This window comes from Bactrocera oleae, chromosome 5 (assembly GCF_042242935.1).
Source record: "Bactrocera oleae isolate idBacOlea1 chromosome 5, idBacOlea1, whole genome shotgun sequence".
NCBI classification, from domain to species: domain Eukaryota; kingdom Metazoa; phylum Arthropoda; class Insecta; order Diptera; family Tephritidae; genus Bactrocera; species Bactrocera oleae.
Genome location: NC_091539.1, coordinates 47,253,082 through 47,266,269, shown reverse-complemented (window position 1 = coordinate 47,266,269; position 13,188 = coordinate 47,253,082). Strand labels below are relative to the sequence as shown.

Genomic DNA, 13,188 nt, shown 5'->3' with positions numbered 1-13,188 from the left:
AGGTTTTTATAACAGACTATCGTCGAAGGATAGCGAGCAGAGAAATGGCATAACGAAGACTGCCATTAAAGACTATTTTTGTAAAATTCGAAACAAATATTGTTAAATTTAATCTTCAGATAATTTACTTAGGGTTCTCAACGATGCTAACTGCATTTATAAAATAATTACTAATTATAGCATAACAGATAATCTAACTATTTATTTCAGGGGCATACTTAGTGTGAAAGCCTAACAAATAGCGATTTTTGGGAGTTAAAAAAATTGCTCTTTCAATTGCTTTGCAAGGTTAATGTATAAATATTAAGTATGTTAGGAAAGAAAAATTTTAATATTTTGCGAGTTACCCCTGATTTTCCTTGACTCAAAAAGAAGGAAACTGAAACCTAAAGAAAAGATTCTATGACGTACGGTTGAAAAAAATGCAGTATTCGATAAAGTGGTTTTACGTCAAAAGAGTTGAATTTTGTTTTAAAAATGCTGTTCGAGGAAAATTTATTTTAAGTTGAATTTATTGCCTAAATTGAATACATTGACGGCTGCATTCTAAAATACTGTAACTAGAAAGCTTTTTAAAGTATCGATGTAAAGTGTTATAATTTAATTTTTCAAAATATTAAATACAAAATGTTTTCGAAGTATGAAAGACATTGTTTTGTTTTTTTAAATTTCACACTGCGTGTGTCACTTGATAATTCTCAGAACTGATATGCATACATAGTGGAGAATAGTTAAAAAGTTACAAAGATCCGTTACAGAAAAGTATCGATAGATCAGAAGTTAAACCATAAAATATATAATCCAACTTTCTTAACCGATATTTTTAATTTCCACCTTTTCCTACCTCTCTAGCAGCTATGATTTGTCTACTTGTTTTTGTTTTTCTTTTTTGTTACAATTTCTGAAGTATCAAAAGGGAAGCACGTATGCGCTCTTGTAAAATAATTAGTTTGCATTGCAATTTGTGTAATACGCAACAAACTCACATCCCAGACCACACATGTCACTTGCAAAGCAACAGCAAGCGGTAAGTCAGCTTTCAAATGATGCCAGCAGTGCTTTATAGCAAAGGATATTTTTCACTTGAAATGCCAGCACTCAAATACCGACTTGTTTGTATTTGTCCAGTGCAAATATGTATGCACAACAACAACAACAAAGTCGACTCGCATTGCATTGCTTTATTATTACCAGCACATACATATTGGTGTGTGTGTGTATGTGTGCTTGCATTTGCATCGTTCGCTTATTCATTGCGTTTTTGTGCAACCGGCCAGGCTTGTTGAATATTGATTTTACGCAATTTTCATTACTTGAAAGCATTTCTTCCATATTTTCTGTTCATTTCGCCTTTCTTTCTTTTCCGTGTTTGCTTGTCTTCCTTTCACAAATGCCAACTTGCACGCTCCGGTTGTCTGCATTTCAATTCATTTGTCATAATTTACTCACTGTCGGCTTTTGTGGCAACTCTGTTTGTGCTAACAGTTTCTAACGACCGGACCACATTGCTGGACATTATGACATAATTTTCTATGCGTGTCTGTGGCATGCAACTTATAGCAAGATGTCAAGCTGGCGGTTATGCTGGGGGCACAGGTCATAGATGTGTGTATGTAACTTCATTGTAGTCATTAGAGATGACAATAATAAAAGCAGAAGGAAAGTAGATTGGTTTGTCAACAGGTTAAAGGCAGAAGAACTAGAATACATACATCTGGGGGCAAGTGATTGCATTAATGCCTTCAGTTGAGCTTGGCGGTATCTAGTGTTTCTCTACTAAACATTCGTTAGTTTAAATTTAATGACAGTATAATTTTAGCCCAAATGGCTTGAAATGTTTCATTGTAATTCGTTGAAATTCTTCTTTCTGAGTATAACTTCTAAATTCTGCCAAATGGCCTGATCACACATCTATCATTCCTCACGTCTCAATGAAAATACTAAACTTCTCTATTTCTACATTCCTAACCTACAAATGGCAACTCAATCTGTATAAAATGTGTAGGAAGTAATATATTCTATCTGATCTGCAGAAGACTAAGGAAGTGACTATAGATTATTATAACTGCTTAGAGAAATCAGCTATTTTAATGATTTTTCTGTGAAGAACTATATATTCATATGCATAAAATAAATTCACTACGTCGAGTTCAAGTTTGCATTCCGATCCAGAAATTATTCCCTGAATTATCATCTGATCAATGACTCATGGACTGACACAAAATATACATTTACATGCATTTTAATACTAATATTCATTACCGCCTTCAAATATATTGGTCGCTTATTTTGAAGGCGAAGCATGTCAACACTAAACACAATTTTCCATACACTTGTTATAAGCTTTGATTGGGATGGCCCTTAGCGCCTTCAGCGAATTTGGATTTTTGTGGGTTTCGGCTTTTTTGGAGCACCATTCGCTAGATTTTTCGAAAGTTCCAACATCATAGTCATAAACCTACGTCCCTCAGCTTCATCATCAAGCATATCCTTTGCGACTTCAACTCGACGTCGTTTTGGAAAAAATTTAAGTCTTTTGGTACGACTTTAGTATTGAAACGCTTCATTACTAAATCATTAACCAAATTTTTGAGTCGATTGTTGACATCTCTCTGTTGCCAAAATGTCGATTCTAGCACTATGACTTCAACTTTTTCGATGTAATCATCATTAACAGAGGTGGATGGACGACTCGCATCAGAAAGTTTTCGATGACTTCAGGACCTTCACTGAATGCTTTGCGCTACTCCAATATTTGTGTTCGTCATAAAGTAGACTCCCCAATAAACTTCTGCAACATTCCAAACAATTTCGTAGCTGCGAGTCTAGGAAAAACAATTTTATCGAACAGTTCAGGTGCTTAATTATCTTGTAAAACATTTAGCAAGTCTGGAATAAATTAGTCATACAGAGAATGATCCTTTACCCAACTACAGATACAACGTATATATGTATGTATGTAGAAGGAAATGCTGCTTACTGAGAAATGTGGTTCACATTAATGAACTATGAACCCAGTTTTAACCCTTTGAATCTCGAAATGACAAATAAGCAGTCCATATTTAGAACCTCGGGGAACTGAGCAGTTTTTTCAATCTAGGTCTCCATTTAAAACAGGTATTTCACTTTGAGGTTTTACATGGTATAAAATAATAGGGATTTCGCGAAAGAAAAATAATTACATTAAAAACAATCACAAATATGCTGCCAATCTTGTTGTAGTTTCGATGTCTACGAAATTTTTCGAAGGTGCCTAATGTGCACAGCAATGATTTAAATTTGTTTTAACTAATATTGCTCGTCTGCAAAGGATCCTTTTGTGAAGGAAGTGGAATATTTTTGAGCTACTTACAGTGTTGCATATAAAAGCTGTCGTGTTTAGGACACTGGGAGCATCCAAAAAGATCACATAGTGAAATAAACCAAAATTTGAACAAATGCCATGAATTATAGACTTAACTCAATGTTAATAACGTAACCTTTTCCTTTGAGCTGCGAGATATATTGAACAAATATCTTACAATAACTGTGACTATGAGGAAAAAATAATAATAATTTCCGTATCCGATATTTAGCTCCATTTATTGATTGTACAGCACGCTCTTGGCATAAAATCGAATTCTTTGGTCTGAATCTTGATTCGTTCAAGAAAAGGACTCACAAATTTTAAGTGAACTTCATGCCATAAAATACATGTTTTGAAAATTATTTTCATTAGTACAAAAGTTACTAATGCCTATCGAGAGGCCATAAGAAAATAAAAATCCTTTTCTTTGTTCCTCAAACAGAGACTGAAGCCAGGACCTACATAATCATAGACCTTTATAATCATATCCGTAACACCTACACTGGTTCATAAAAATAATAAAATTAATCGCTTAAATTCAATCATGTGAATCTTCACTGCAGCTAATATACAGTCGCATGAGCCACAAAGCGTGGAGTCAACCAGTCGTGATGTCAAGCAAAGCAAGAATATGATGTTTAAACGAAACGACAGTGGCGCCATGGTTGTCGCAAAATACCGCAAAAGAGTAAACATTGCCTCCACAATAAGAGGACATAAACTATTTGCGACAAACAACGAAACACGTGTCTCATATTCGACATAGAAGATGCTATCAGTTGTTATTGGCATGTGTATGGTATTTATTTAACACTTTAAATATTGAAAAATAGCTAAAGCATTCCGAAATATGTACCAAAGGAAAAAGCTGAACTGTGATGTCATTGCAACCCGTTGACAAAAATGCGTAGTTGCATGGAATCAAATAAGAAAAGCAAATATTATTCGAAATATTACTGTGTCACATATGTACTTGTATGTAGTTATAATATTTTATAAATATTTTATAAAGAAAAAATTTGTCGTGTTTAGAATGTGATCAATTCTTAATAGGCTTTTCAGGCTCCCTTGCATCTAGAAAAAATTATTGTGTGGAACATTTTTCACTTCAAATAGGTCCATACTTTTTTTAAATTTTGAAAATTGTAGATGGAGGCAACATTACTATCAATGGTTAGCATTGCTAATACAATCATTTTACTTTTTCCATATATTTTACGAGGGATCTTCTTTATATTTTGCACTAAGCAAATACATCTACAGCTTAGGTAAATAGTTATACTAATTTTAAATTTTACGCTCTATAAAAATGGTTTTTGACGGGACATTTCTTTTAGAAGTTATATGCCGTTAAATTTATACATCAAATGACCAGGGTATTCATACAACTGATTTATACATTCTGTATTGCTCATACGACATGGTGTACTATATGAATACAGTACATTTGACACATAACTTTATCTGCGTATATTAAAAAAACAAAAAACATTGTTAAGAGCGGAAATGGTTTCTTAATTACTCCCTTTATATGAAAAGCTGAAGGAAAACTCATATAGATTTATACTTTAGATCAAACAATTTTAAAAAAACAAAAAATCTTTAGTCCTTCTTTGGTATATTCATAGTATGAAACAAAATACTAATACTTTCCATTTAGTTTAAATTTTTATTTGATTTCATTATTTATTCTACATTCTATGCACTTAGCAATCGTAAAATTCAATTACATATTTTAGCTTAGCGTTTACCACACTCTTACCAAAATCCGAAAATGTAGAGTGTTTTCAAAGCAGCATGTTGCATAGATATGCATGTGTATATGTATACCTACATGTATAACTCGAATTGGCGCCTCTTAATTTTTTCATTGAATTTCGTGTGAAATTTAAACCGACAATAATCAAAAAGCACTCAATTCAGTATCGTAAAGTACATTTTCAATACATCGCAGTTATTTATTTAGCTACTTGTTTTAAGTGCACACTCTGCGGGTTCTCTTATAATTGTATGTATATCAGCGAGAGCCACTATCGAATAAATTTTTGCAACGCCGCAGAAGCTTTGCATATTTTTGCATTGCAAATTTCTGTTAAGGCTATAATTTTTTTTTTTTTGAGAATTTGGGAATATTTTCGGAATTTGAAATTTTTAATTTCACTTGTATGAGATACGAAAAAAGTGTAACATTTGAAATATATTTATCAGAAAAAGCGTACATACTAAGACAATTGTACAAAAATCCTACATAAATTATTACTAATATAGAGTTGGTGAACAAAAATTATGGTAATTAAAATTATTATTATTAGTAGCTTTAGAAACAAACTGTTCATCAAAGTGAAACTTCCTCAATTTTATTATGACCTTAAAACTATAGAAAAAGTACTATACAATTCATGAAATTCACAGTAATATGAATACCTAAGCCACGAACAGTTTCTGCTGAAAGGTTTTCATTGAAGCTAATCTTCTAACACTTACCCCATTAGCCGCTGAAAGGGTCATCTTTATACTGTTTGTATATTGAGGTCTTTCAGCTTATTTTCTTTTCATGAAAACCGATAAAATAGTTAAAACAGCAAAAATAGCGAATAAGGAATTTAAACTTTCACAGTAGCAGTTTCACCTTTTCTTTTGACAAGATATCTGCATGAAATTTGGCATGGGTTATTGCCTGAAGCAATGATGCCATCTCTGAGGTTCAGATCGAGTCACTTGAATAATTAAAACACACGTAACTATAAATTAAATAAACTGTTGAGTTCTAGTGATACATGTGAATTTCGAAAATCCGAAGTATATCACGGAATTAATTAAATTCAAAAAAATGTTAGGATTTATTTTTCATTTCTAAAGTGACTATAATTACTGCACTCTACAACAACAAAAACTTTCGTTAATCTTTATAAAAGTAATTTGTGTTCACTTGTCGTCTGTGTGCTTACTAATGTTTTTTGTTTTGCAATTTTCCGCCTTTTGCTCCTCTGTTGTATTTTATATTTCCCTAGCGCAATCCGGCGCAGCAGTTAGCCAACCAATTGAGGCAGAATGCCTTTGCCAAAAAATCTCAATATAGAGTCAAGAAAAGTTTTGAAGAAATTATACCGCAAAAGTGCCTTCCAAGTCAGTTCACTTCTGATGTCTGAGTTTGTTTCGTGCATTTGGAATGAACTCATGTCTGTATCCATATAATGTGCGAGTATACCTATACCCATATTTAGCAAATAAGAAAAATATATTTATAAATGTTTATGTTTTCGGCAAAAATTTTGCTGCCAAATTTTATTTTTTTTTTCTCCATGCTTGCTTTTGCACTGCTTCGGTGCCTTGAAAGCTTTCGCAATGTCAGCAATGTATTATAATTTAAATTTGGAAACTTTTTGGAGGACACTTATGCGAAGTCACATGCAAAAATAAAGGAAAAACAGTGGAGTTTTGGCGCGTTATTTTCAAATCGCCTTTTGCACTGCGCAAAGCAATTATGTGCCGCACTTTGGGTATTTTGGGCTTTCTTTTTTGAAATTTTTTTCTATTCGTACCTTTTTTGTTGACAAACAGCGTTTTCAATGACATTGCAGTTTGGCACAACTCTATTTCTGTGCACTTTAAACTTGAAAATTGCTGCCAAGGTTTTGTAAAGTCGAATAGATAAATATCATATTTATATGAAACATATATGTATATAAATAAATTATTATTGTACTCACAGTATGTGGCTGTTGTTAGACGATCGATGGTGTCTTGCTTCAATTTCGAGTTTTTCTTGCCCATTTTCCTGCCGTCCGCTTACGTGTGTGTACACTATTTTGGTTTTAGTTGTTGCGATGTACTTTAAGCTACTTTTGCTTGAATACACTATATATCTCAGGATTTTTTTCTAACACTTTACACTTTAGTTACTTAAGGCTTTGGTATAACTATCAGAATCAAAATTACACTTTGGTGAGCACAAAATGTAATTTTTTATTGCGTTCTGAAAAAGAAAATAGAGAAGAGTGATTAGAGGCGTTGTGGGTGTATATAAAAATATAGGGGTGTATATAAAAAAATATCTCAGTATTACGAATATTACCTAAGTTCATTTCAATATTTTAATATAATTTTTTACCAAAAGAAATGGTGCATGTCCTCGCTTATTGCGGAACGCAGCCATTTTCCGAAATACCATAGTTATGTGCGCTCTAAAGGTGGAGGTGGTGGGTAATCTGAAACTGTTTAAGTTGGATTCAAGTCTATAACCCTGAAAGTTTCTATCACCTAACAGCCTAATTTCATTATAGCATCAAAATATACTATTAAATCCATCTAAATATACTACTAAATCCCAATTGTTTAAGTAACTATATCTATATTGATAAAGTGTCTGCTGTCGAAGTTTTGGCATAGTGATCTAGCCTTGTGAAATGTCTTCTATATGCAAACTGAGACAAAAAAAAAGTTTTGGGAACATAACTTTGGTCAAATGTTGATATAGAGTGGTCAGGTGTCAAGAATAAATCTCTATCAGTTTTTCCAACTATATGCTCAATGCTTGGAGCATTCTAAAGCTCCGTTGGCGAATAAAATACGAGTAATAAGCAGCTGTCTTGGTTTCGGTAACTATTTTTAAATCGATCTGGGTCAATAAATAGGGAGAAGTGAAAGCAAAACAAAGCACGAAACTTCGGTTGAACCGAAGCTAAAATACCCTTCACAAGTACAAAAAAATTCTTTAAAACTCGGCCAGTTTTTATGGCAACTATATGCTATAGTGATTCGATCTGAACAATTTCCGCGTCGTATTTCTTGATACTCCGTCAAATCAAAAAGCTTTCCATACAAGCACTTTATTCCTTCTATAGTGGTCCGATATCTGCCACTTCGGCAATTGAGCTACTTCTTGGTTAGAAAAGGAGAAGTGCAAAATTTCAGATCGATATCTCAAAAACTGAGGGTTTATTTCGTATATTAACAGACGGACGGAGATGGCTAAATCGACTCAGTGCGACACGCTGATAATTTATTTGTATACTGTATAGGTTGTTCGAGATGCACATAATATATTCTGCTTAAAATATCATTGAAAACTTTTAATATTATATAATTGAAAATAAATTCTTTACCAATTTGTATAACACTCATTATTTAAGTTACAAACTCAACCAAGACTTCATGATGTCGCCTAATCACAATCTCAGTTGCGTTTCTATGCAAGAAATTCTCAATATTTTACGCACTAAATTAAATTTCAGTGGAAGTATAAAACATTTGGTGCTACATGCATATTCCAGGCTGTGTTGAAATACATAGCTAAACGCTGGAAGCAAAACTGCTACTGAATAGTAGACTGCTTTCCGAGCGAGAATCCTGTGATTTATAGGTGCACATACATACATTTTTTCGGACCTATACTTCTCTTTCAGAAATTTTGTTAATTACCATTTCAGCTAAAAATAATAGAAAAAGCAACCAAACTGCATATAAAGTGGAAAACTACATTCTAGTTTAGCAAACCAAATAAAGTAAGTAAATTCCGTAGCATGTGAAGTCGCATATCGTCGAGTAAATATGGATGTTTATAAATATATGATAACACAAACAAATCGCAGGTAATTGTAGGTGACTTTTAACGTTATAAATATGCAAAAATATGCATATTCAATGTTTGAGTAGCAAGAATTTGAATGTAGCGCACACAATATAGAGAAATATATGCTCTTGCATTTGTAGTGGTGTTTATATATTTTATGGGAGCCAGCATACCCTACTGCAATAGAATTCGTTGTATTATATTATAAAAGCGCACAGTGAGACTTGCATTTTTTTAAGAAATTATTAAAAAACAAAGACTATCAGCCTGCAGGTAGTACCTTAGTACTACGTAGCGTATGAGTAATAAACATATGTTAAGGGCTACAAAAATACTAGTTTCTTTTATTAGAGTTTTAGAAATGCATTTTTCGTTAATTTTTAAAAGTATTTAAAAAAACGCACGAGTGCAGAGAAAGTATAGAATAATACTCTTAGAATCTAACATTTCAATTTTGTATTGAGAAATAATAAATACTCATAGAAACCAACATAGTCTCTTTAAAATGAAATACAACATTTTCATTTTTTAATAAATGAAACTAATGAGAACTACTAATAATACTCAAAAAAAACATTATAGTCTCTTTTAAATGAAATATACTATTTTTATTTTTTTAATATATGAAACTGGTATCTTCATATAATCATTACGAAAAACTACCGATAACTTCATTGTTGATAAATTCCGGATGGAAAAAAGAGATGGACTTGGTAATATGTTTTTTAATAATGTTCTGAATTTTTTAAAAGTAGTTAAAACAAGTAATCAAAAGCCAAGTTCGGGTGTAACCGAACATCTTTTATACTTGAAACTTACAAGGATGAAAGCCGGGGACTTACTTTCAGGCGTTGGTAAAACTTTATATTAAAACTAAGACGAGCTAAAGAAAGGATTAATCGAATTTTAATCTCATTGATTAGCCGACATTTTCGATTAAATGTTAACTGCTATTGACAATTTTTGGTCATAAGGTGGCCTATTTTAAGCGCACTATCCCTATACATTCACTGGTACTTGATTTGCATACTGGAAAATAAAAGAATCAGAGGAAATTTAAAATTGTGTAGGTGTGGTTTTAGTCCGATTTCGCCCATTTTCGCACTGCACAAGTAAGTCAGGATAATATTACACATAAAATTAGGCGGTGACACGTCCATCGTCTTATTTTTATACCGGCTCCTACAAAGCCTTCTTGTATTATCTCGGGTGCGGTTATCAACCCATTTCATCCATTTTTACAATGTCGGTATGGTAGCTTAAGAAATTTATCCTGAGTGAATTTGTTTATTGTATCTTATTAGGAGATATCTGCCATATACCTCTTAGCGGGCTTGGCCATGCTCATTTTTTTTTAATTTTTAGCCACAAGTGCTTCTTTCATTTTTTTTGTGGGTGTGACAGTGCTCCGTTAACGCCCATTGTTTCCAAGTAACCCGTGTACCAAGCTATACATAGGTATATACGATATCTCAATTTTTACTCAATATATTACAGATTGCGCGGACGGGCGGACAAACAGACAGTCACTCGGAATTCAACTCGTCGCGCCATCCTCATTATTTATACAAACTTTAGGTGAACAAAACTATTATACTCTATAGCGACATGTTGCAAGAGTATAAAAATCAGTTTGGTCTAAATTATGATTAGTAATAGTAATAAGTAGTTCTTCAGAAATCTTGACAAACTTTTATATCTATATATCTATATCGTTGGTTGCCCTCTTAGGAACATATTCTTCAAGAGTTAAGCTTTGAAAATTAAAAAAATATATATTATTTCTGCACTAGAACACCCCCTTAGTTCTGTTCCAAAGCTTTGAAGGTTTTGTTACCTCATTGCTCATAATATACAGACAGATCAAATGAAAGCTTGAGCTATAGGTGGTGGTGGATTAAGCTTGCTGCACTTACAAAATAACAAACCAGAATGTTGTATTTGGTTTACCATTGCCTTTAGAGCGAGTTCTTCATTTCAAAATAAATATGTACAGTAACAGTAATATCCTCAGGCTTGCACCAACGAATAAAGTTTTCGCTAAAAGGCGAATTATACGCCTCCCGAAATTAGTTTTAATTTACTTTGACACAAATTTTACGACCATATCTAGCAAAACAGTCTTTTAACGATACGACGACTAATACTCACGACGCTTCAATCAGTTAATATAATCACACGACGTTATTTACCAATGAAAATGCCATCTATAAATTATGCTTCAACAAAAGAAGTAATATATTAACAGAAGGACAAAAATATTGTTCATGCTTGAATATGTTTTTTAAGTAAACCACCATATAGATTACTTTATATAGTGCGACCGTCGTTTTTCGTAGTAAATATATATTAATTATAATTTTAAAATGTGAGCCTTTTTCAATGCTGAACTGCAATATTTCTCATTTCACCATTCTCATCTAAACAACCAGAAATGAAAAAATAATACTAGCGAAAAACATCTACATAGTCATCTATTAAATTCGCTACTCAATTATTGCCTGATTACCAACATACGTTGATCTTATTTCAATACATACACGGTCACATGTGTTGATAGAATACCTTCAAGCAATATGCGATAACCATAAATTCGGTAAAAGTCAAAAGGGTAAACCGGAAATGGGAAGTATTTGCCAAATTGTGGTCGTTTAGAATTTTTAGCTTCGGGGAACATAAAAACTTGAGAATGTGTAAAACGTGCTTATATAACTGCACACAAATTTGTTCGTTTTGCGGTTTGTGGTTGATTCTCTACTCTGCGGCTGAGGTGAGCGTACCTTCACTTGCCTTTCACAATGATTGGCTTCTTTCTTTGCGGCTAAAATGACATAGCAAATAAATAAATAAAAGAATGTAAATTTACACTTACATACATATATATATATATATTGTTACAAACATTTAAGCTTAGAAAAGCTCACAATAACGTTTAAATAACCCCACTTTGTTGTTATATTGGAATTCTAGCTTTTTGCCATTTACATATTTTATAAATAAGATATTTGTTCTTTGAGGGTTTGGTGTTGTAATTCATATACACAAATATATACACCAATAAATATTACAGTTATATTATATATACAAAAAAATAACACACATATGCACATCCGATGATTTGTGCCTAGAAGAAAGTCAATGTCATTTGAATTTGTCGCATTAAAATTTAATACTTTTGGGTTGCCACGCCATAGGACCTGACATCTGACTACCTGCCATGGCTGGGGTTAGTTAACTTGTCGAGACGCCTACACACATGCACATAAGTGTAGCGTTGTGTGTTATTGGTAATAATACTTGAACTGTAGGGCATAATATTAGCGTAACTTTGCATCCTGCGTTGCCAAATGTCAACAGCTGTTTCGAAAGTGTGTGTGTTCATATTGTCTGCAAATGTAGGTTTGAGTGCCTTGAGTGTATGTGTTTGCTCTCCATTCGTTATTATTAGATTTTGTTTTTATTTTTCGTAGCGGCGAAATATTCGCTGCATAGAAATTTGTCACACGTGATTTATTTTCAGCACACACTTACAGCGTCATTGACACACGAACTTTCGAGAGCGTGTGCTATATCGCCACATAACTGTTTTATAACATTTTTAAACACGTACACCTATTTTGTGCAAGTAAATTTATTCGGCTGGAAAGATCAGTCGTGCCTTCATACCACAAGTTTTCAGCAAACAAAAAAATGTATATTAAATTTTTTTTTGTGAGCTTGAGTTTTTTCTCTTATGTATAATAAAGGGTGTTTAAATTTGTGTTCTATCTTTTTTTGTTGACAATTTTTTATTAATAAATGATATCTTTATATACAATATATCGTTTGCCATGAAAAAGTTATAACATATTTTCTATATGAATTCCAACTGAAGCACCTCTTAGTGAACTGACTCTGCTATATATTCCATACCCGTGATAATTGGGCACATTATCAGTCATTTTGAGTCACGCTTCATTAAGTCACAAGCATCAGTTGAGCAGCGACTCTTGGCAAAAACCAAAGTTTAAGCGTTTGATTATATTGACTTTCGCTTGTATAAAATGACATTTTTGATTTAAATGAGGAACTTTCGAATATTGTTCGGTTTAATTTTGTCATATCACTTAGATGAGGGCTTTTACTTTAAAGATCCTTCGAATTCCTATAAAAATAATCTACCCAAATAAGGTTTTAGTAATCTAAAACTTGCCTTGTATATGTGCATACTATAAAAATTCTTAGAAAGTATTATGATTACTTGACTCGGAATTCTTTGAGCATATGTCAA

The 13,188-nt window shown here is 32.7% G+C and overlaps 1 protein-coding gene across 5 annotated transcripts in view; it reads right to left on the bottom strand.

Annotated features, from left to right (window-relative positions):
• The window catches only part of LOC106616001 (frequenin-2), a 138,850-nt gene that overhangs the window by 71,481 nt on the left and 54,181 nt on the right, over positions 1-13,188 (bottom strand). For all 5 annotated transcript variants that reach the window (XM_014232443.3, XM_014232444.3, XM_070109367.1 and 2 more), the window contains one exon: positions 7,057-7,322. In XM_014232443.3, the coding sequence (XP_014087918.1) occupies positions 7,057-7,120 (64 nt within the window). In that variant the 5' untranslated portion in view covers positions 7,121-7,322. The remainder of the gene's footprint in view (positions 1-7,056; positions 7,323-13,188) is intronic.